At 37.0% G+C, this 25,486-nt stretch overlaps 1 protein-coding gene across 7 annotated transcripts in view; it reads left to right on the top strand.

Moving 5' to 3' along the window:
- Opa1 (Opa1 mitochondrial dynamin like GTPase) overlaps nucleotides 1-25,486 on the top strand; it is a 50,232-nt gene that overhangs the window by 2,540 nt on the left and 22,206 nt on the right. Inside the window, exons 4-11 of one of the 7 annotated variants that reach the window (XM_071687402.1) lie at nucleotides 2,510-2,654; nucleotides 3,983-4,111; nucleotides 6,457-6,510; nucleotides 8,281-8,361; nucleotides 10,887-11,012; nucleotides 17,904-18,029; nucleotides 23,672-23,976; nucleotides 24,186-24,341. In XM_071687402.1, coding sequence (XP_071543503.1) covers nucleotides 2,510-2,654; nucleotides 3,983-4,111; nucleotides 6,457-6,510; nucleotides 8,281-8,361; nucleotides 10,887-11,012; nucleotides 17,904-18,029; nucleotides 23,672-23,976; nucleotides 24,186-24,341 — 1,122 coding nt within the window. The remainder of the gene's footprint in view (nucleotides 1-2,509; nucleotides 2,655-3,982; nucleotides 4,112-6,456; nucleotides 6,511-8,280; nucleotides 8,362-10,886; nucleotides 11,013-17,903; nucleotides 18,030-23,671; nucleotides 23,977-24,185; nucleotides 24,342-25,486) is intronic. The other 6 variants (XM_071687403.1, XM_071687405.1, XM_071687404.1 and 3 more) reach the window with 6 other exon arrangements.

The raw sequence follows: 25,486 nt of genomic DNA, 5'->3' as shown, positions 1-25,486 counted from the left end.
CACCACTTGGGGATAATTTGCACTGTCCACAGTGGGGTTATGTCACAAAATGTATCATTTATCACAATATTTTTAGGAGTTAGGAGGTGCAGATTGAAAAATAATGAAATAGTGGAAGTACCCATGATGATGATAGAAACACCAATGACAAGATTACAAGGGTAATAATTATTATTTAGATGCCTATAATGAAGAAGTAATTGGATTCCTGTACTGGCTGCAACATCATCTGCTATTTTGAACTCTCAGCCAAAAATTTATTTTAGCAGTAGATATAGGTTAAAACTGTTATAACCTAAGTGTCATGTTTGTAAAATAGTTCAGGAACTGAAAGTATAGAAAACAGAACTTGTGACAAATTTGAATTACAAATGCATTGACATAATGATCGGATTTACTGAGGTATGGCCTTCCATGGCGGTATGGCTCAACTAGCCACAGTGATTCCATCCTCTGCACTAAGATTATTTAGTTGTATTACTTTGTCTAACTGTGTATATTACACATTAGGTATTGCCAAACTCCATCTGCTTGAGGTTTCACCATGAGTAAAGAGTCACCTCTGGTAGGGCTGCATCCCTAGGAGTACAGATAGAGGAGTATACATTTCCCTGTTACTGTAAGAAGCACAGCCTTGGGTTCCATGAGCCTCTGAAAAGACATCTGGAGTAACACCAGGACTCTTTCTTATATAGAAGTCCAAGGATAATTTTAAGTAAATGAATATTAAAAATCATTTATTATTTTGTCACACAAAATCTTTTTCACTCCAAATTGGAGGTGGAAAGATGGAGTGAAAAAGATTTTGTGTGATCGGGGCCTGAACATGCAGGAGGGTGAAAGGAGGGCAAAGAATAGAGTGAATTGGAGCGATGTGGTATACCGGGGTTGACGTGCTGTCAGTGGATTGAATCAGGGCATGTGAAGCGTCTGGGGTAAACCATGGAAAGCTGTGTAGGTATGTATATTTGCGTGTGTGGACGTATGTATATACATGTGTATGGGGATGGGTTGGGCCATTTCTTTCGTCTGTTTCCTTGCGCTACCTCGCAAACACAGGAGACAGCGACAAAGCAAAAAAAGAAAAAAAAATTAATTTCTTTGTATTGGTGGTCTTGGTTTAAGATTTATTTATGCTCTGTATATATTATTATATAGCAATCGTGTTTTAATAAATGCATGCAAAAGAAAAGAGTGTACGATCAAAAACAGCATCACAGATTGATATCATAAACATATATGCTATGGTGATAGTATTACCTGAATATAATCACTTTGTAATAATGTTATTGTATCCAATATTTAGCATATACAGTGATATAGAGCAGTCATTTATGAACAAATGCGCATGAAAAACATGAGGCCAAAAGCATTCTCACAGATTGATGAATGATATAGATATCTATGCTATGGTAGTGTTTACGAAAGTATAATCACATTGTAATTGTAAAGTTGTTGAAATAATTACTGATTGATGTGTACAGAATTAGAGAGTAATCGTGTATCAATAAAAGCTAGTTATTTATCTATATCTCTGATGCTTGTTCTAATAGGAACTCCTTCAAAGGGGTGGCCGTGGCAATAGAGTCTCTCTGACTAATAACTCTAGTACTGCATCTCAACCTTTAGTGCCTCACCCTTAAAAGGCCACTGGCAGAGGGCTAGTCTAGCGCTGTGTTTGTAGAGGCTCCAATCTAATGTTCCAAGAGCATCACAGTAGTTAGTAGGCAACCACCAACCAGGAAGGTATATTACCAGTTCTACCTGCATTGGTACTAGAGGGTTAGTAATGGCTGTGTAGTGAGCCAGCACTTCTGCAGTTGTCAGTTTGCACTCTTCTGACCCAGGTAGCTGTCTTTTCTTTGTGCCTCCCCCTCACATGGACTGCTGGCATTCTGTCCACAGACATACAATCTCTCTTCATCACTCATAACACTTGACAACACTTAACTCTTCATAACTCTAGATTTTTCTGTAATGAGTGCTATGTGCTAGTTCAGCCTTTTGGCAAATTGGTAGGAGCAATAGATAGATGTAGTAGGCAGGAATAATAGTCAGGTAGGAAATTAGGTGAGAGCATTAGGTAAAAGTATTAGGTAGGAACATTCGTCAGTAGTAGTTAGTAGGAACATTAGGAAGGAGGCTCTGAAAATGCTGTGCTAGAGTTGCCTTTTCTCGCTGACTTGTTAAGCTTGAAGCTTTAAAGGGTAAGAAGTGGCATGAGAGTTTACTAACAATGGCCAACCTCTTGAAGGAGTTCCTGAAGGAAATGGGCATCAGAAATATTGATAGATGGGTAGATTTACACCATAGCATCAGTGATTACTTCAGCAAAATCATTTTGAGTTTTGAAGTTGTTGTAATGTTTACTGTTTGATGCATACTGTGTGATAGAGCAGTCCTTGAAGAACCAAAGCATGTAGAAAAATAGTGTAAGGCCAAAAATGGGATCACAGTTTGATAGATATTGCCTCTTATTCAGTAAATACTTGTTCCTGTTTCCCATCAGACTTATGAACAGTGGAGAGATGCTCTACCAGATGCAAAGTTTTTGGAGGGTATCTTGCCATCTCAAGAAGACTTAGATTCTATCAGAACCTCCCTCATATCATACAGAGACAAGATTAAGGAGGCTGTTCCGGACTTTACCCTAGGTGAATATTATAGTTTAAGTGATTTGTATGTCTGCAAAAGTAGACCAGCTTCATTTCAGTGTTCCCAAAAGTCATCCATGAGAGAGGTGCATTTTCTAAAGCAACAACCAAAGGAAACATTCAGAGCAACCAAGAAATATGTAAAAGTATTGACCTTCATTACACATTTGACACCCCTTCCCTGAGAAAGTCTGTATTTAGGAAAGCATTTCATTTTTATGCATTGCACTATGCTCTTGACATAGCAGACATGAGATAGCAAAACAGTCTACAGTATTATTAAAGGGACATAAGTAATCTTTAATATTCATATTTGGCTCTTTTTATTCTGAAAGGTTATGTGGAAAGCTTCTTTTAGATATTGATTAGGTTTCATCTGTCTTGAATCTGGAAATGAGATCAAGATGACCAACCAGTTTTTCAGCTCAGTATTATGAGGTACTTTGGCTTGAGCTGAAGTGTTATAGGCAATTACTGTCATTGTATTGAGAAGATATGTGAAAATGTTTCTCAAACTCGTACTATATGTGCATTCTTCTTGAATTCCATCATCATGCTTTGGAAGCTTACAGTCAAATATTGACAGGTTGAGAGTGTTGTTTCATTCAGTGTATCTTTTAAGTTAGTTGATAGATTGGGACCAATGTTGGTGTCCATGGGCTGAATCAGGACATGTGAAGCATTCGGGGGAAACTATGGAATGGTATGTGAGACTGGATTGTAGTTAGTGGGTCAAGAAGATATATTGTATTACAGTAGAAGGTACAAGGAGAGGTAGACTGTGGAAGAAATGGATATGTTGTAGTACAGTAGGAGATGCGAGAAGAGGTAGACTATGGAAGAAGTGGATAATTGTAGTGGGATAATTGATAAGTATTAGGAATGTTTTAAGTGAAGGTATTAGAGGAATGATAGGAGATTGGAATTAGTGGAAACATTTGTGTATGGAAGTTGAATGGAGACTTTAGTCTCTAATGACAAAAATCTTGATAAGTAAATTGAAAAAGTAAGACACACATATGTAAATGCTTAGCCCATATTTCATCTTAACACATTTGGAGCAATATAAGTGTTTTTTGTGATGTTGCTAAAGCAGAGATGTACCTGATCCATGCTATTGAATTGGGAATAGAGCAATGGCAGTAGATAGATAGATAGCTGGAGGTTCATGAAATTAAAGGAATAGGTCATTAAGAATATTCTAGATAGATTAATTGTTGTAGTTTTGGAATTAGATCAGTGTTTCTGTAATAATTGATTGTATCCATGATGTGTCTTGTTTATTGTAAAATTCAGTCACTTATATAAAGTGTTTGCATAATTTTCAGATCCTAAGCTGAAGGAACTTGGGGAATCACATTATGACCAATTGGTTTTATGGTTTAAAGAACGTTTAGATGATGCAATTAGAGCTGCAGAGGAAGAAAAGGCAGAAAATGCTGCAGTATTTTCAGATGGTAAGACAAATTATGATATGTTATGTTACAACTACCTTAGAAACAGGATGACCTATCTGACTCTCTCCATAAGAAGGGAAAACACTTTTTTTTCAACAATTGGCACTCTAAAACCTACCTTTTGACCTGACTTGGAAGGATTACATCAAAGGTTATTTGTGCAAGGATGTTGTGAAGATGCATATGTCAGGGCCAAAGCAAATATGCATTTGTGTAGAGTGAAGTGAATTTAGGCACATCAAGGATGCTGTGAAGATGTGTATGTCGGGGATGCAGTTAATTTAGGTTTATGAAGGATATAGCAAAGGTGCATTTGTTGATATTTTCCTCTGTAGTGAGTGATAGTGTGGAGGAAGCCCTACTGCATTTGCTCATATATGGTCAATTCTAGCTAATTTCTTTCCTTGTGAGATCTTGTATCAAATGTTAATCCCACATTTTCATATGACTTTACTTTATTACTCAGTGACATTGCCATGCCTCTTTATATCTTTATTTTTGTTATACTTTTTGAAGTGTATTCTTGTTAACAGTTGGTCATTTCCCATGTATGTGGATATTACTAATCCAGAGAGAACTGTTTAGATATTGCTGAAAATGAGTGGGAAGGAGAAACCAGCAGTGGTTTAAGGTGACATATAGAAATATAGAAGTGAATCAGAAATGTTCCTTTTAAACATGAAATTAAATGCATTACACTGGAATTCACTAAAGAAAACGTATTTGAATACATATGGACAACTTAGGAAACAAGTATTATACAAGGTGAAAGTAACAGAATGTTTTTTGTGTGATTTTCCTCTCTGCTTTGTAAGATATAACTTAGGTCCAAACTGTTTAGCTTCCTTGTTCCTTGTTTTTTAATAGATCTTTTGTATATAAAGTTTGGCTTTAATCAGTCCTTACCTTTAAACAGATTTTGACGGTGGAATTTTATTTTCAAGCTTAGCAACAGTTAATAGATTCATGGTTGCCTAAGTAGTTTCTGTGAGCATTTCATTACCAACCAGAGCACTATGGGTGCTCTGGTTGGTTTCATTAGTATTCTTTTCAAGTTCAGCAACAAAGGTGCTCTGGTTGGTTTCATTAGTATTCTTTTCAAGTTCAGCAACAAAATTCTATCAGCATTTCATTATAAGTGACAGCACCATGGGGCTGCTTTCATGGGTGCTCTTTAAAATTTAGCTACAGTACACAGATTCATGGATTCTCATCAGCATCTTATTATTGACTTAATTCTGTGGCCCAGCTCTCACAAGTGGCCCATAAGTTTATATATATGGCAAGATGAAAGACATGATAATGTCATATATCCTAGATCTTATTGGTAGCTTCAGGAACAGTTTACTTAAATTAACCTCTATACATAAATGTTACATGATCAAAATGTCATGTATTGTTGACTATCCAGTACATATAGTTTTTAGTGACATTAGCTCATTTATGAAGAACATCATATTTTGTTCTACACTAAATTCATTCCAATTTTTTTTTTTTTTTTTTTTTTTTTGTAATGCAGGTTCCATGCTTTACATGACATGAAGTGAACTGAGATATTCTGATGGTGGGTCTGTTGTATCCATTCAGTATTACCATGTAAAATCTGTCATGATGAATGTGACCATTACCAGCAACACTAATGATGCTGTTAGCATCTCCAGAAATTTTAGGTGGTGTCAGTACTGCTTTGTGTGACCCAGAATGACTAGATTAGGTCAGGTCACACTATCAGTGATTGATTTTTACAATAAGACAGAGGTGCACTGAAATTTTTTTTACAGTGAAGTAGGGTTAAGTGTGCTGTGTTACACTGTGTAACATACCTTTGATTTGTTGCTGGTACCGGTCAAAAGTTTTCTCGTCAGTTTTCTTGAAAAATCATTCAGGTGAACTGTACTGTGTTTTGCACATGGAATCTGTTTCATTAGTAAATGGTGCTGCTGCGTATTGATATCTATGCAAGTATAGTTTTTCCATCATAGATAGATCTAGAGTAAATTCTCGGCTTTACAATTTAATCTTAATAGAATTTGTAGAGAAATGGGATGGGGAACTTTTACTTTTCCTGCACTTTCTTATTTCTTTTGATAGATATATTATTCTACATTGAATTCCCTATACTGTATGTTTTTTTCGTCCCAATTTACTGAAAATGTAAAAAGGTTTAATGTAGCAACTTTAAGTGAGTCACTTCAAATAAAGTATAATTCCCTCCTAAGTGGTTTTAGCATTCCCCAGTAACAGTAATTTGCTTCTTGTAATGATCATACGTGCAAGTTACACTATAAATCACTTTCCTTTATGTCATTCATATTTTACATTTTGTTTTCATTTCCCCCCTCCAGGCGAGACCCTAACCCTGTCCGGGGTGACTAAATCCTTCACGCCAATGGTCAGAGGTGTGTAGAATACAAGATGGTGGAATCCATTTGGCTACAACATGAAAGTATTGGCTAGTATTTTAGGAAAAGCTACAACATCAGAGTATTGGCTGGTATTCTAGGAAAGGGATTACTTGATTACCTTTGTTATACATCTTGCATTTACATAATTCATAGATTAAGAAAAATTAATTTAATAGCACAAGAGATTTTTTGCAGTGGAGTGTCAATCCCTTTCGATAGAACACAGTAGCAGTTCAGATTGATTAATTCCTTGTACTTTCAATGTTATCAAAGTTTACCAAGAAAATAGTTTAGATTTTATTCAGGATTGGGTTTTCAATGAAGAATTGGCTGTAAAGTCACTCTGCACTGTTCTTAGACCTGAGATGTGTTTGAAGTGTATTTCACAGCCTTATTCTTGGTAGTTGGCCTGAAATTATATCAAAGAAAATTTTTCTCATGGTACTAAATTTTTATATTATGATGCTTCCAAAGTCTTGCATTCTGCACACTAAAACATTTTAGGTTTTTCTTTTATAGTAGTCTTCGGTTGTTATTAACTTCATGTATTGTATATGTTTAGGATTGATTTTTATTAATCTTTTTAATTTAAACTTCAGGGTGTTTAGAAAGTCCATGTGCATGCCCAGAGTTATTAAAGTTGAAAGCTGCTCATTGACTTCATAAATGTTCTGTATATCAGTCATCCATAGTACTAACAAGTAATTTTGGAAATGAATGTTTACATTTAATGGATGACAGTTTGAATGTGTTTGGAAACATCATTGCGCAAGCATTGTGTATTATTTCTCTCCAGGGTTGGATTGTTCCACGTGCCATGAGAGAATCTCTAAGGTCCTTGGGTTTGGGTACCTCTCACCTACCTTCCAGAGGGTTAAGTGCTTATCACCCTTTGCCAACCACCTATTTAATGCTTGCAACCCAGGTCTGCCCACCGACCAAAGAATAATTTTCACATAGTGACAATGCTGTTACCCCACTGCCTGTCAGGTTGCTACCAACCCACTAAACAATTCTCAGGATCCTAGATGAGTGTAGATGTTCTTCCTCAGCTTTCTTTTTTATTTCAGCTTGTTTCACTCTGCCGTTGACATGTATCCTTTTCTTAATTGATTAGGTTGTGGTATATTTGTACATTGTATCCCAATGGATAGGGGAGAAAGCGTACTTCCCATGTATTCTCTGTGTGTCATAAAAAGCAGCTAAAAGGGATGGCAATGGGGAACTGGAAATCCTCCCTTCCATGTATTTCTCTTTCTAAAAGTTGGAACAGGTATATGAAATTATTGAAATGCAGCTAACATGAAGGAGGCTTTGAGTTATTGGAGCTTGAGCATTAAGAATGTGAGATACGTGCACAGGACAGGAGTGAATTGAAGTGATATTATATACTGGGGGGGTGACATTCTTTTAGTAGCCTGAACTAGGTTACATGAAGTGGTCAGGGAAGGCCATGGAACAGTCTGTGGGGCTTGGCTGTATATAGGGCCCTTAGTTTCAGTGCATTGTATATGGCAGTTAGAGGGTGTATATGACCAAATGAATCTTTTTCTTTTTCTTTTTTTGGTGCTTCCATGGTCATATGGGAAATGGTGAAAAAGTATAGAAAAGTGGCAGTTTTGTCAATAATTCCTTTCCCCACTGTATATAGTGAATACAAAAATGCACAATTGTGGATGATTTAAAGTTCATTATGTTAAGAATGGATAGATTACATCTGATTTGACTTTCAGAAATGCTAATCATGTTTCTTCATATTTTCAGACTTCTCCTCTGACCTCACACAAAATGCCATCTCTTTTTCTGCCATGGGTTCTGCTGCTGAACGGGAACGAGAAAAAGCAGGTGAGACTCATGATTCTACTTACTTTATGCTTATTCTTATTGTATTTTAGTATTTATAGTAAAGATGTTGTAATAAAAGTTAGGTTTGTGGAGACCATGAAGTAAATGTAGGCTACATATTTGTTGGATTGAAGTATTTCAGACCCAAGTGATTGGGTGTGAAGTAATGTATAAGTAGTATATTTCTCTAAATATTTGTTACTGTGTAGATTTACTTACAGCCATGAAAGTTGTATAACATTAGTACATATGAAAATAACGCTCAACAACATGGTGGGCATACTGTATAGCAATTGATAGTATAAAACTAATCAAGGCCCTTTCTTTATTTTGAAACTGATTGGAGAGGTTAGTTCTCTTGAGATTCTGAGATCGAACATACTTTACAGTAATCAAAACTGATGGAGCAGTTGTAAAGAATCTCTTAATCCTGTGCTTGTAATGAAAATTTAGCTTTATTTTACATAAAATGATTGCTGTTTCTTGTTCAGTTAATATTACAATTACTTTGGCTTATTTTTTTTCCAAAACTTTTGAGAAGATATGTTGTTTGGGGTTTTTATATTAGATTTATGTTGAGAAATTTTATTTGACATATTTAAGCATGTTTTTTAGAAGCCACATGTGAATCTGTTAGCCTCTTTCACAGCATGGACACATATTTGACATGAATCACTAACTGATCTGTTTTAGTCTCATAATTAAGTGCCTCTAGTCTACTCTAAAAGTATTATACATACATTTTTAGTTTATTAAAACAGTGTTCATAATTCAAATTTAGTTTAGTTATATTTCAATGCACTTATACTGAATACAGGTTTGCTTAGATTCAGATATTTTCCCATTTTTATCATTATTTCTTGCTTATGAACAGAACTCTTTGAGCATCTGAGAGAACTGTTGCTCATAGGGGCCAAAACACCATCAATTTGCTCACAGTGGTAGGGGAAATCAAGAAAATCCCCCAGCCCTTTCTCCTAGACTTGACCTCTATAATGTGTGAGATCAGTGGATGTTTGTTCAGAGGGACTACGTAACCATCCAGTAATCTGCATAGACACTATGATGCCACAGCCCAATTGACGTGGTAGCAAGCAAAGTTTGCAGGAGTGTGGTGATTTTATGTTACATATGAGTTGATTGCGAGAGAATTTAGGAGTGTTTGGTGATATCAGTATGGAGGTTGCATCTTAGGCGTGAGGGGTCTAGTTTTATGTTGAATCAGTATTTGTAATGTTTTAGGGATGAGAGATTGTGATAGAGCCATCTTCTAGACTGGTTTAAAAAGAGTCTGTAATAATGAAATATTTAGGTAGGTAACATATATTAAATAATAAAATTTCAAAGTGACCACAGTAGAGACTGTCCACAATGTATATTGATGGTGAGTGTGTGCACGTCAGTAATGTCTTTTCTGTTTGGTTTAGTAGTTAGGTTTAAAAGCACTCGTTTTTTACTAGAATAATTGCAAAATATTCTCAGATTGCTTTTGATCAGTTATTCATTTGGCTCAGGGATGAATAAAGCTCTGTCCTTTTCAGAAGAGAAAGTCATGGGAATCACAAGGTCCATTCTGTCTAAAGGTTCCCATCCCCTGCCATCTTTTGACAGATGTTGAAATTGTCATTTTGGATCCTGTTGTCCTTCTGTGTGTGGCATTTAGTTTCTTGCCATTAAGAAGAATATTTCTCCTCAGGACCTGGACTTTCATTCGTATCATTTTGCTATTAGAAGATGGTATTCCTCTTATGGGCCTAGGTTGTCACAGTTTTTTTATGTTTAGATAAGAATAGTCCTGAATTTTCATGTAGGCATCCACTCAGATGCTTTCTGATAGAACTGTACCTGTAGACAAGAAATGGAAGTTTTGAATAAAGATGAACCATTTGTCTACCACAGGAAAAGCCTTTAAGAACAGCACATTTTCCATTTCTTCCCCTCTTTCCTTTCCAAAAACATTTTCTCAATTCAGAATGTTAATTGGCTTAAGGCAGATGCCAGTTATTTGTAACTGAGAGAGTGGGTCAAAGCATGGTACCAAATCAGCTGGGCTCTAATGTCATTGTCTTGATAGGTTACTAAATGGTTAATAAGTTCCTTGAACAAACAATCAGCAACCTCATATGTCTTATTATGATTGTAGAGAGGGGATTCTCACAGATTCTCTCCAAGCTGTAGGAGACATTGATTGATGTTTTAGTCTCATCAAGCAACAACCTCACTAGATGCTCTTAGTGCACCGCCTACTGCAGAGAAATGGTTTTTCATTCTTCAAGACCCCAGTTTTGTGATAGATGATAGAGTACATGCTGAAAATCCTTGCTGTAGTGAAGACGTCTTGAAAATGAACATTTAATCTCTCTTTAATTTGTATTGGAACATGTAAATCAAAAGAGGGCACACACTTTGATTTTATATGTGATATTGTAAATCATATGAAAATTGTGATTGCACTTTACTGGTCACTGTGAACAAGGTTCTCCTCCATTGGTAATTTTATCTGGCCTTGTGAAACCTCCTTGCAGAGCTTCTTCGCTTGAGACTGTCTCAGATTGAAGTGGAACTGCAGGAAAAGACAGAAAGCTTGACCAAAGAGGTTGACAATCTTACTCGTGAGAATGCTGATCTCAAAAAGAAAATTGAAGCCAATGGTTAGTTCTCTGTCACAGGATACAAGTCTTGAGATACTTAAGAGTGTTGGTTTGTACATGGGATTCGCACGTAATTGCAGAATAACTTAGTGGGATTTAGTAGTTTAGAATAACTAAAAATTCCTACAGTGTTCACTACAGGAATTGTGGGAAAACTATTGCATATTTGCTAATACAGTAAAACCTCAGTAAGCTGAATAAAGTAACTAGTTCTTTGCCAGAGTACTTACTGCTCCTGTGGAGTATTCAGGCTACTGTCATGAACAAAAAGTTTCTACACTTTTCATGATGATATGGGTTATGGCTTTTTTGCTTGGTGGTCTCTCCCTTTAATATTTTTTTTTTCTTTGTGCTGCATTATGTGCTTTTGCAAGCTGTCAGTAGTATATTTATGTATGTACAAAGGTGTGTGATTTTTGTTTAGGTAGTTTCTTTGATGGGACTCAATATGCACGAGTGGGGACATAGAATAAGGATTGGCAGTGCAAGTTTGCTGCAGATGTAGGGACTGCTGTTGATGGAATTATTGCAAAAGGTTTTGCTGTAATACTTGCTCTCAAAATAGGTGTGGAGTAGACAGTTGGCCAGTGTAATGCAAGTTTTTTAGTCTTTTTAAAGGATACAGCAACAGGGAATTGTATTGTAATGAATTAGACAGCATCCATTTGAGGTGCCTACCTACAATCATTCTTAAAAAGGTTATCTTAGGACTGCACAGGTATAGCATAGCCGAAGTTTATCATGTTCTCTTCTTTATCAAGTTTAAACTTTCTGATTTCTCTCATGTTTGAGTTATGAAACTGACAGACAGAAAATATTGTTAGTCACAACCAGCTGTTGTACCCAGAGCACAATGTGCCTAATGATCATGAAAGTCAAAGAGGTAGACTTTTGAAATTACTTGTTGATACAGTGAAGAATGATGGAATCATGTGCTGTTGATGCATGGAAACTTTGGTTGCAGTAGGAATTACTGGACTTTTGAGAGTACAAGGGAATGGCTGTAAAATTTAGCAAGATTCAAAATAAAGGGAAAGAATGAAAGAGTATTTATTGTAGAGAAATGAAGGAAGGTAGATTTTGAGATGACATGTAACCAAAATGTTTAGAGAAGATTCTGCATTGACTACCATGATACATAGCTAGAAACAACATAACAAAGAAAAATGTGACCTGCTAATTTTTGCAAGAGAAAGTCATAATACTAAAATCAATTAAAAATTTTAAAGTAATGAAGTATACGCACCATGCACTGTAACTGCTTTCATGATTGATATCATAATATTTATTGCAGTGAGACAAAGATGAATCATCTTACAATTGTGGTTGAATAGGCACCTATTTCACTTTAGAAGTTGTGCAGTGTTGTTATGCTAAGAGACATCATACGAACATATCCTCTCATCTTTGAAGAAGCATTTTTTTTTTTTTTTTAATGAAATAATCACATGTCAACTCTGCGATCATTTTGATATTTTTTTGAAGCTGTGACCTTGTATATAACCACAGTGTCTGTTATCTATAACCTTTTTGCCATTTACTCATACATCAGATGAAATAAGTGCTTGTGTCATTTATGGAAATCAATTTTGTAATGAATGGTTTCCAGCCCAAGTATGATACCCTAGTGAACTTGAGGAAGCACAGAGAACAGATAGTTCTGGGATAAGTTAGACAGATTTAAGTAATGTTCATTTCTGCATCACTAATAATTCTCAAACTGCATGTTTCACTGTGAAAAGACATACTTAAATGAACCTCACTGTAAATGCTTCCATTTTTTAAAAATGTTATCAGACTTTTAAAGCTCTTTAATTTCACTTCCATTCTTTCTGTTTAAAGCAGTTTCTCTACCATTATGGCCCAGGTACTGTCATCTGGATATAGCTCATCCTGATTTTTCTGTTTCTATCCTATATCAGTCTTAATCCTGAGACTACTTGTTCAATTTTATCCATTTAAACATCAGTTATGGGTACATAACAAACACAAAGTCAACCCAAAACCACCCATACATTCCTGATATTTCAGTACAAACCCAAAACTGCTTTCAGCTTTTCTTATCCACCCTCAGTTTTCACCATTTTTTAAAGCTTGTTTCATTCACCCTACCATTTGTCTTATTTGTTTTTCTCAATATTTTCTCCACTCATTCTCATGATTGTGTAATTCACATAACCTGCTACTGCCTCCCTTTTACTGTCATGTGTTATTCTTTTTCCTGTTATCAAGGCACTGCTTTCCTCTTCACCTTTCCTTCTGTGCTAAGCAAAATAATCTACTTATTGTTTTGACACTCATACTTAAAACTTTCATATGTGCACATTTATTCAGTAAGCATTCATTCAGTACTTAGCATATTACTCTTGTTCCTGCTTTCATATATATTGCTTGAAAACAAGTGTGCATTGGTAAACTGCTTTCCTTAGCAGTTTATTAGTTGCATATCCCAGTGGAAGCTTCTTAGCATAGTAGACTGTTATTATACAAGTTCTATCAAATGTTTGTTGTTCTCCCCAGTCTGCCTTCCTCAGGGCTGAATACAGAGAAATTGATACTTCATGGAACTCTAACATTTAGTGATTCTTCATAGAATTCTTTCATTATCCTAAATACATCCCTTGGCTTTGTTACCTTCTTTGTATCTGACTGTTGTCTCTCTCACTTCACATTAAACTCTTCTTTTTATTTATAGACTCTCAACTCTAGAGTTTTGTGGCAGTGTGTACAAACATTTTTGTTGTCTTTGCTTTTTTTGTCAGAAGAGCTTTGTACAGGTATGTCTTATATGTCATTGACACACTTTTCCTTTCCTCCTTCCTCTTTACCAAGTTCCTTTTCTAGTGCCCTTTGTGTAACTCCTCTTTTCTTTCCTGCTGCTTATCCAAAATCTTTACTCATTCACATTTGCTTCTGTCATTTTTTATATTTGATATTTCTGATTACATTAATAAATCACATGAATTCACTTGAAGCAAAAGCTGTGGTGTGAGCTTGTTTGTGTACTGCCTTTAAGAGAAAGAAAAATCTGATTGTTTGGTATTGATGGTGTATGAAATAGTTCTACTTTAGAATAAGGTGATATGTGAGCTTTTTTTAAGATAGATTTCCTATGAAAAATCTACTTATATTTTTTATTAGGTGCTGTATTTTGCATTGCTTCCTATGTTTGCTTAGATATTAGCATTGCAAGTAGATAGATTTGAATGCCTTTCTACTCCCAGTGAATGCAGATGCAGCTTACTGAGGTTCTACTGTCACTGCTTTATTAATCATCATGCCTTATTAAATGCTTTTATGCTGTTTGCTTAATTTTATGCAATGATACTGAAAGTATCCTTTTAGTGATATAGAACTTCTTGACATATGTTAACATTAGTACTCATTATATATTGCAGTCTGATTGGCCTCAGGTTCCCGTGATACCATTTACTTGGTCGAATCATATGGTTGTTCAAGAAAATAACTTATTTCATATGGTCTCATTTTTCCTGTTAATGGTTCACTTTCTTTGGTCACATGAAATCTGCAGTCCCACGTAATCTTAGGATGAATGTCATCTGCTTCCTTTTCATGCTTTTTATTACTAATCTCTCATACACATCCATAGAAGTTGTTCTTCCCATTGTCTGCCAGAGTAGTTTCTTGTTGTGCAATGGAAAGGTAGTGTATGAAAACAAACCATATTGTTTGAGTCTTGTTATTGAATCACTAACTTTAGTTAAGCAGTAGTAATTGGTTATAGTTTATTGAAAGTCTTAAACTGAATAATATTTCTATCTACTGTTTAATCACATTCCCATTTGCACAGGATAAACAATATGCATACAGCCTTTAAAACCACTACACTTAATCATTGGTCTTTCACCCTCTGTCATTATCTAAAGTACTTAACAACTTTACCCTCACAAATGGTCATAGGAAAGACAGAGAAAGAAGTAGGAAATTTGTGGGAGATATTGTATATGAATGTACGTCTCAATATATTGCAACTAAGAATGGCTGTGGATAGTGGTAGTTTCTCTCCAGAGGAGGGTGCATTTTTACCTCACTCCAGATTGGACCATAAGCATCAGAGAGAGGGCACATGCTTACAGGGGATCAACACATGTTTTACTCCATAAGTAGGGTGTATCCATCAGCATTTCACCTTCCATGGCCTTCATAGTGTATTAATATGCTGCCCAGGAAAAGCTTTATTATCTAGTATCTAACTAACTAGACAGCATATGTACTGTATCCTGAATTTTCAGTATATCATAATGCACATATGTATTTTGTTGTAACCAGTAACCATACAATTTTATAAGGCATATTTTAGCCTAATTTCAATGCCTGTCAAAAGTTTGTACCACTGTAGTAGTTGACAGACACTCAGAATGTGGCATTGTTTGTAGTCTTTCCTGCCAAGCTCCAATTGCTTTCCACCGCTACAATGATTCATACCCATCATGTGGGCTGGTTTTTTTTTTCAACATTGTATGGGGAAGCCATGCCCCAATCATAGGCCATCTTAGATGAAAAGAAAAGATAAAGAAATTATAAATTCATCAGGGCTTTGCTGGTGTTTTTAGACCTATCTTGCAAAGGGAGAATGGCTGCAAGAGGTGGAAAGACAAAGGAAGTATGTATTTTGCAGTTTCTTCTTTCTTATGTGTTCACTGTTTCCAGCATGAGTAAGGTAGATGTCTGAGCCTTATAGGAGAAAAGATCATCATTTGGCTCTCTCCTCTGTTCCTACTTTTGGAAAGCACTACAGGAGGGGAGGAATTCCAATTTTCCACTTCTGCCCCTCTTAGTTACCTCTACAACACACAGGAGATAGTGGGCTGTAGTCTTTCTCCTCCATCCACATATTACAGTTATGTCATCCAATTCCAGCTGTTATGGACAGACCCTCTAGTATAGATGTGAAATATAGGCAAGTTTTATTGACACTGCATTAGAAACCAGATAATATGTAAATGATTGGAGAAAGCTGAGATCCATACTGATGTATGGAAGAAGAGTATTGGTTCATCTACTTTCTCTGATATTAAGACTTAGAATGAACGAGCATTAAAGTTTTTCATAATAAGAATTAGAAAAAGCTGTTGCAAAGTGTTATAGTGAAATCAAACTCAAGATAACTCTAGAGACCATACTTTATGAATGGTTTGGACTGAAATAAACTGAGGGTGCACCAGTTTCAGATCCAAAACTGATTAATTTATACAGGTAGTAGTTAGTAGGCAGCCACCAACCAGGGAGGTATATTACCAATACTACCCACCTTGGAATTGGAAGGGTCAGTGACAGCTGCATATTGAGCTAGCACTTCAGTGTTTGTTAAGTTGCACTCCTTTTACCCAGGTAGCTCTCTTTTTTTCTGCCTCACCCACATATGGACTGCAGGCATTGTCCACAGATATACAATCTATCCTTGTTATACAGAACACTTGACAACACTTATTGCACATAACACTTGACAACACTTAACTCACACAACTCATTCTTCCTAATTATAGATTTTTCTGTGATGATTGCTGTGCACTTGCCCTGCATTTTGGCAAAATGGTAGGAGCAATAGATAGAAATGATACATAGGAACATTAGACAGGAGTGTTAGGTAGAAGCAGTAGGTAGGAACATTAACTGGGAGCATTAGGTAGGAGCCTCAGACAACATTACACTAGAGTTGCCCTTTGTTAGAGGCCTGTTAAGGATGAGGTACTAAATGCTCGAAAGCAATGGAGTTTACCAATTATGGAGACTTTTTGGAGTTCACCAATTATGGAGACTTTTTGCCTTGGCCACCCCCTCAAGGGATTCCTCACAGGGAACAGGTGTTAAATATAGACAGTTAGAATTGGAGCATTTTGAATTTCTTGATATTTCAAAATGGCTTTTTATGAAAGCTTGGTCTCAGGAAGAAGAGTGAGAAGTTCATACAATGCCTACACAAAATTTTACTGAAGTGCTAAAAGTGAGAGGTGAATTTAGAAATAAATTTGTTTTGATACAGAACTGGAAACATCTTTGGATTTTTTTTTTAAGAAAAAGCAAGGCCCTGTTACTTTGAAAAAAAAAAAAAAGTTGGTACTTCTTTTACAACCATGGCTGACTGTTAGAGCCCTTGTTTTATAGTAAATAGATTCTTCCATGGCTTTCTCAACATTCAAAATACCCCTTTATTTTGTTTGCTTAAATCTGGTCAGTTTTCTTTGAGTGGCTCTGGGTATGAATAACCATCAGAAGACAAAAATCCAGATCAAAGTCTAACTTGTCATCAAGGGTAATGTTTTTTCATAAAATCTCGCCTCTCCATGTATATTTGCTCCCTGATGCTCACGTGGCACAGTCCAAAGGTGAGAAGTGTAAGTTTTTCAAGTATGAAAAACCATTTCTTCACCAGAGATAGATATGTCTCAGTATTTATTTCTATTTCCATCCCTTCCTTCCACCCTCCTTTCTCAAAAGCCATTTGTTGAGCCTTACAGTATCAGGGTTGAAGCAGAGTCAAGTAGGTATTGAGTGATTTGGATGAATTAACTGGGTACACTCCTTGCGGCTCCATGCTATTGACATCATAGGCCAGGATGGGTTTTTATATATTTACTATGGATGTATGAAGCAGCATTGGCTGACTTTTAATTATGGTTTTTGAAATGGATGGAATTATTGTGGATACACCTTATTTAGGGAGTAGAATGATGTTTGTCAGCAAATGCCTTCTCCAGTACTTTTAAGGCTCTGCTTATGGTACAGAAATGTTTTCCACACTTTAAAATGCACATTTGTTGGTGATATTATCATAAGACTTAACACAATAATTCCATTATGATAATCGCAATGAACAAAGTGATTCTCCACTTGGTAATATCATTTGGCCATTGTGAAACCTCCTTGCAGAGCTTCTTCGCTTGAGACAGTCTCAGATTGAAGAGGAACTGCAGGAAAAGACAGAGACCTTGACCAAAGAGCTTCAGAATCATACTCGTGAGAATGCTGATCTCAAAAAGAGAAGTGAAGCTAATGGTTAGTTCTCTGTCACAGGATACAAGTTTTAGGGTGTTTAAGAGTGTTGGCATGTGCACTGGTGATTTACATCTGATTACAAAATGACTTTTTGGGATTTAGTACTTTAGAAGTGACTGAGATTCAATTGCTTTCATAATAGCATGTGATTGGACACCAGTACCTATTTCCAAGTATAGAATGACCTAAAGTGTTCTTGTTGCACTTACTGCTCATATGGAGTATATAGGTATGTCATGAATGTACAGTAAAAGGTCCCCAAGTTTTTCCAGGTGATATGGATTATGTTATTATGCTTGTATATATATATATATATATATATATATATATATATATATATATATATATATATATAGCGCAACGAAACAAACGAGGAATGGCCCAACCTACCCACATACACCTGTATACATAAACACCCACATACACACATATACATACATATATATTTCAATGTATACATACATATACATACACAGACATGTACACATGTACATATTCACACTTGCTGCCATCATCCATTCCCGTCACCCCAGGAAAAAGACAAAAAAAAAAAAAAGGCCACATTCGTTCACACTCTGTAGCTGTAATTTGTAATGCACCAAAACCAGAGCTCCCTTTCCATATCCAGGCCCCACAGACCTTTCTATGGTTTACCCCAGATGCTTCACATTCCCTGGTTCAATCCATTAACAGCACATTAACCCCGGTATACCACAACATTCCAATTCACTCAATTCCTTGCATGCCTTTCACCCTCCTGTATATTCAGGCCCTGATCACTCAAAATCTTTTTCACTCCATCCTTCCACCTCCAATTTGGTCTCCCGCTTCTCCTTCCCTCCACCTCTGACACATATATCCTCTTTGTCAATCTTTCCTCATTCATTGTCTCCATATGTCCAAGCCATTTCAACACACCCTCTTCTGCACTTTCAACCATACCCTTTTTATTACCAGACTCATAAGGGAGAAAGAATACTGATAGAGTTGATAGAGATGCTCTGTGGAAGGTATTAAGAATATATGGTGTGGGAGGCAAGTTGTTAGAAGCAGTGAAAAGTTTTTATCGAGGATGTAAGGCATGTGTACGTGTAGGAAGAGAGGAAAGTGATTGGTTCTCAGTGAATGTAGGTTTGCGGCAGGGGTGTGTGATGTCTCCATGGTTGTTTAATTTGTTTATGGATGGGGTTGTTAGGGAGGTAAATGCAAGAGTCCTGGAAAGAGGGGCAAGTATGAAGTCTGTTGGGGATGAGAGAGCTTGGGAAGTGAGTCAGTTGTTGTTCGCTGATGATACAGCGCTGGTGGCTGATTCATGTGAGAAACTGCAGAAGCTGGTGACTGAGTTTGGTAAAGTGTGTGGAAGAAGAAAGTTAAGAGTAAATGTGAATAAGAGCAAGGTTATTAGGTACAGTAGGGTTGAGGGTCAAGTCAATTGGGAGGTGAGTTTGAATGGAGAAAAACTGGAGGAAGTGAAGTGTTTTAGATATCTGGGAGTGGATCTGTCAGCGGATGGAACCATGGAAGCGGAAGTGGATCATAGGGTGGGGGAGGGGGCGAAAATTTTGGGAGCCTTGAAAAATGTGTGGAAGTCGAGAACATTATCTCGGAAAGCGAAAAATGGGTATGTTTGAGGGAATAGTGGTTCCAACAATGTTGTATGGTTGCGAGGCGTGGGCTATGGATAGAGTTGTGCGCAGGAGGATGGATGTGCTGGAAATGAGATGTTTGAGGACAATGTGTGGTGTGAGGTGGTTTGATCGAGTAAGTAACGTAAGGGTAAGAGAGATGTGTGGAAATAAAAAGAGCGTGGTTGAGAGAGCAGAAGAGGGTGTTTTGAAATGGTTTGGGCACATGGAGAGAATGAGTGAGGAAAGATTGACCAAGAGGATATATGTGTCGGAGGTGGAGGGAACGAGGAGAAGAGGGAGACCAAATTGGAGGTGGAAAGATGGAGTGAAAAAGATTTTGTGTGATCGGGGCCTGAACATGCAGGAGGGTGAAAGGAGGGCAAGGAATAGAGTGAATTGGAGCGATGTGGTATACAGGGGTTGACGTGCTGTCAGTGGATTGAATCAAGGCATGTGAAGCGTCTGGGGTAAACCATGGAAAGCTGTGTAGGTATGTATATTTGCGTGTGTGGACGTGTGTATGTACGTGTGTATGGGGGTTGGGCCATTTCTTTCGTCTGTTTCCTCGCGCTACCTCGCAAACGCGGGAGACAGCGACAAAGTATAAAAAAAAAAAAAAAAAAAAAAAAAATATTCATGTGCATCAAAGAAGGTCACTAAGATGAGTGAAAGGCTAGAAATCCACCCTTTGTGTGTTACTTTCCAAAAGAATGAACAGAGTAAGGAGCCAAGTGAGGAATTCTTCCCTGTAAGGCTGTCATCTGTTCTTGTTGCTACCTCACTCATGTGGGAAATGGCGAGCTTATATGAAAAAATATACATGTACTAGCAGGATTGCCTTTAGGTGCACAGGAAAAATGGCTTTTATAAGTTGAATTAATATTCTATCAAAATGGCATTCTGGCTTTCAAATAGCCTTTAAGGCTGATTGATCAAAAACTGAAATATGTGGTCACTTCTGAATTGAATGAGTGCCATGAAGCTGTAATGACTAAACCATGAGAGGTGGCCTTTAAGGCTGGGCTCTTGTATCTTTGTGTCCTGCCTTTGATCTAAAAGTACCTTTATTGTAATTTAAGGCTTCTAGGGCACCTATTTTGAATGAGTGTAATGAACCAAGTGTAAGTTATAAGGTTAGGGAGAATCTGGTGACCTTTGGTGGCATTCAAGGCCAGCATACAATAGCTTAAAATCTTGCCCAGATTTTTAAGTACTTGCATCAAGAATTTAGGGTCTCAACATGCCACGTGAAACTGTAGTAACTCTGAACCATGAAAGGTGGCCATTGTGGCTTATGATGCTAGGCTTTGGTACTCTTGCATCTACCTTTGATCCTGTAGTGCCTTCATTTTACTTTCAAGCAGCTAGGTTCTCTTATTTTGAATGAGTACAGTGAACTGGATGTAATCTGTGGACAGAGTTTATTTTGAATGAAGGCAGTGAACTGAATATAATCTATAAAGGTGGGATGGCTTTTCTTGGTCTTAGGTGGTTTCAAAATGATGTTCAAGGCTAATTTGCAGAACCATTAAAGCTTACCCAGATTTGAAGCACCTATACCTAAAATTTGAGGGTACGACGAGCTACATGAAGCTGTAGTAACTGTACATTGAAAGTTGGTCTTTGATGGCCTTTAAGGCAAGGCTATGGTACCCTTAGATCCATACCTTCGTTATAGTATGAGGCTGCTAGGTTGTTTATTCTGAATCTGTGCAGTGAACTAATAGCAATCTAGGCTGAGGTGGATTCAAAATGGTCCTCAGGGCCAGTATGCAGTAGCTTAAGATTTTGCCTATATTTTAAAGTACCTACACTCAAAATTTGGGAACTGCATGCTACATAAAGCTGTTGTAAACTTAAACCTTGAAAGTGACCTTTGTTCTCCCTTAGGGCCAAGCTCTGGTACCCTGGGAATCTGCTTTTGAAACTAAGGTACCTTCATTATGATTTGAAGCTGCTTGTTTGCCTATTTTGAATGAGTGAATTGAACTATGAGCAATTTTTTTATGAGTCTGGGATGGCCTTTGATAGCTTCAAAATGACCTTCAGGGCTAATGTGTGGTACCTAAAGCATTTCTGATATTTTGAAGTATCTATATCCACAATTTGGAGTATCTAGGTGGTACATCAAGTTGTAGGAAGTGTAAACCTTGTGAGGTAGCATTTTTTGGCCTTCAAGGCCAGGTTCTGGTATGTTTGGATACTGCTTTGATCCTTAGCTTCATTATAATTTAAGGCTGCCAGATTGCCAGTTTTGAATGAATGCAATGAACTAAGAGTAATCTATAAAGATGGTGTGATTAATGGTGGCCTGAAAAATCCTTCAAGGCCAACAAGCAGTAGTTTAACACCTTACCCAGATTTTGAAGTACCTATACCTACATCCAAAATATAGAGTTTTTCAACCTTGATAGGTGGTCTTTGTTGGCCTTTAAGGTCAGGCCTTGGTACCCTTGGATACTGCTTTCAGTCTTGAGGTACCTTCATTGTAATGTGAGGTGGTTAGGTTGCCAATTTTGTACGATTGTAGTTAAGTAAGTGTAATTTGTAATGCTGGGGTTGCATTTGTTGGCTGTCATTATCCTCGAAAGGGCATCCAAGGCCAATGCACAGTATATTAAAACTTTTCCCAGATTCTAAAGTTCCATTTTCAGGCCACCAAATGCCACCCTTGTAAATCACATTTAGCTTGCTGAACTCATTCAAAATAGGTGAATTGGCAGCCTCATATTATAACGAAATTACCTAAAGATCAAAGGCAGGATCCAAGGGACCAGAAACTTGCCTTTAAGGCCAACAAAGGCCAACTTTCAAAGTTCAGATTTAATACAGCTTCATGTAGCGTGCAAAAGCCCCAGAGTTTGAGTGTAGGTATTTCAGTACCCATACAAGGTTTTAAGCTATCACATGTTTGCATTGAAAGCTGTTTTGAGGTTACCAAAAGCCACACCAGCCTTATAAATTACATTTAGTTCCATGCACTTCTTCAAAATAGACAACCCAGCAATCTAGTATTATAATGACGTATCTCAGGATCAAAGGTAGGAAAGAAGGTGCCAGAGCCTTCAAAGCCAACAAAGCCCACCTTTCAAAGTCACTATAGCTCCATGTAGCACATAGAGGCACCCTATTCTGGAAGTAGGTACGGACTTAAGAATCTTGAGTGTTGTTGCCCAAAGTGCAGAACCAGTATTGTTATTAGTCACTTCTCATATGCTATGTGAGCTACTTCCAAGGCTTTCCTCACTTGTTTGCTCAATTCTATATGTATTATTTCAGCTCCTTGTCACCTTTATAAGTGGCCATACTTGTCTTTGTGGACAAATGCATTAAATGTTTTATAGCGATGAATAGTTTTATGCTCACTGATCCTTTTGGTTATACCTCATGTGCTCTACTTATAACAAAGACTAGGAAAGTTATATATTTATTGCTTTTGTTTTTCTTACTATATCTTTCCATGCTTTTTCATAGAGTATGTATATACGCATCTTCGTCATGTCTGACTAGGCTGCCTCACCCGATGATGATGCTGTTTCTCTTTGTGCATTGCTGGAGTCTTACCTCTTGGATTGGAAAGAAAGCAAGGGCCATCGTTTTTTATTAGCTAAAACAGCATTTGAGAATGTCATAACAAAAGTTAGAATTCTAATTTTTAATCTTTAACACTAGCATGTGAATATATAATGTGATTGAATTATGTTGATTGTTATATAGTATCCATGCTGCCTGATACCTAGAAATGGCTTATTGGATATTGAAAAGGATATATTGTATTTGATACCCAGCTGCAGTAACAAAAAGTAAATGCATGTTAACTTCTTTTTATTTAATGATGTTTATATGTTAATTTCCTCATTTTATATGAAGTTGTATATGGTTTATCTTTATATTTTTATTAGTTACAAGAAATATTTTTGTTCATCATTCAGTTTTTATCTGTAACTAAGAATGTACATAATAAGATAATTCTGTTATGGCTAAAAGCACAGTTTCTTTCATTTTGTCTATCAGAAACAATTCGTGAAAAGTATGAAAGTCTTCAAGAAGAGCTGATGGAAGTGCAGTTAAAGTATCAGAAGGAGGTAGAGCGCCTTGAAAAAGAGAATAAAGAGCTGCGCAAGTCACTTATGCTGAAAGCTGGGGACACTACTGCTCGTAAAAAGATTAAAAAGTCCCTCATTGACATGTACAGTGAGGTATTAGACGAACTCTGTGATTATGACAGCAGCTATGACACACAAGATCATTTACCAAGGGTGGTGGTGGTTGGGGACCAGAGCTCTGGTAAAACTTCAGTGCTTGAAATGGTGGCTCAGGTATGATTTTAAACATTTTTTTTTTAGTCAAAACTATTTTGCTGTGTATTGAAATTGACATGATTAAGAATAATTTCTCTTGTAATAATGTGTATTTAATAATGTAGATGATAAAGAGTCATTTGTGCAACTCCAATTTTTTCTGGCACAAAATTCATTGCATGTAGTTGTTACTGTTCAAGTATTATAGTAACTTTTATTTCTTTCAGGCAAGAATATTTCCTCGAGGTGCTGGAGAGATGATGACACGTGCACCAGTCATGGTGACTTTAAGTGAGGGTCCATATCACATCTCTTCTTTCAAGGACTCTACAAGGGAATTTGACCTCACGAAGGAATCGGAGTTAGCTGAACTAAGGAAGGAGGTGAGCAAAGCATGTCAGGTAAATTAGAGCACTCTAATGGCAGAAATTTTACATGTACCTACTTCTGCCTGTGCAAGTTAGCATCAGGGACAAACTAACCAAGGTCCCATTTGCACACATCACCTTTCTAGCTGTTATGTAAAACCCTTTATGCCCATGATACAACTGCACCAGTGAAGACTCTGGATACGGCTCATATGCCCCACAGTTGCCATACTTTGACATACACACTGCATCACTACACTCTCTGACCTTTGGTACTATCCATTGCTTATGGCCAGCTTCATGAGCATTTTATGGGCCCTATAGAACAAGAAAATAGCTCCTAGAGCAGGGAGGTAGGCAAGGTCCTTGTAGACAAGGGGCTCTGGTTTAGTGCAAAATATATATGACAGCTGGGAAGTGGATGAGCATATGATGCTGTTCTGCATCTGTTCCTTGAACTACTATACTGTTGGATTAGTATGTCTATCTATCCTACATCTCTGATGCCTGTTCCTCCAGGAATTCCCATGAAAGGGATAGCCACAACTAGTCTCCACTCATCCCTGTCCTTCCATTCCTACCTCACATTTTTCCCGCGATCAGCGAGATAGTGTAAGGAACAGGTGACTGAGCCTTTGAGGGAAAAATCTTCACTTGGCCCCCTACTTTGTTCCTTCTTTTAGAAAAGTAAAACTGGAGGGGGGGATTTCATAAACACCCACAAGTTTTCTATTCGATTCAAATCCTGTGAAAAATTCCACTGCACAGTTCTCAATCCAATCAGTGACTTGTTTAGCAGTGTGGCAGGGAGCCCCATCCTGCATGAACACTTCGGCCATGTGCCTTTTGAACGAATCTGAAAGATCATCAAACAGCAGCTGAAGACAACTATGTTTATAGTTTCTTTCTTTGGTAAATCTACAAGGTCCCCAACGCCATAATAACAAACAATTCCATACCATAAGTGAGGCAGGGAAATTTATTGTGCTTGCAATATACCTTTTGTCAGAGTTACTTGATTGACCACATGTAAACAGAAACTAAATAATTCATGGTGATGCAAGAGAAATTTTCCTGCTTTTGCTGTGTGTACCCAGTATCTTATAGGTGAATTATTAATTCTTTATGGTTAGTTCAAAGAAAGAATTTATTGATTTTGT

Source organism: Panulirus ornatus, chromosome 43, assembly GCF_036320965.1.
Source record: "Panulirus ornatus isolate Po-2019 chromosome 43, ASM3632096v1, whole genome shotgun sequence".
In the NCBI taxonomy this organism is placed as follows: Eukaryota; Metazoa; Arthropoda; class Malacostraca; order Decapoda; family Palinuridae; genus Panulirus; species Panulirus ornatus.
This window is presented reverse-complemented; position numbering and strand designations above follow the sequence as displayed.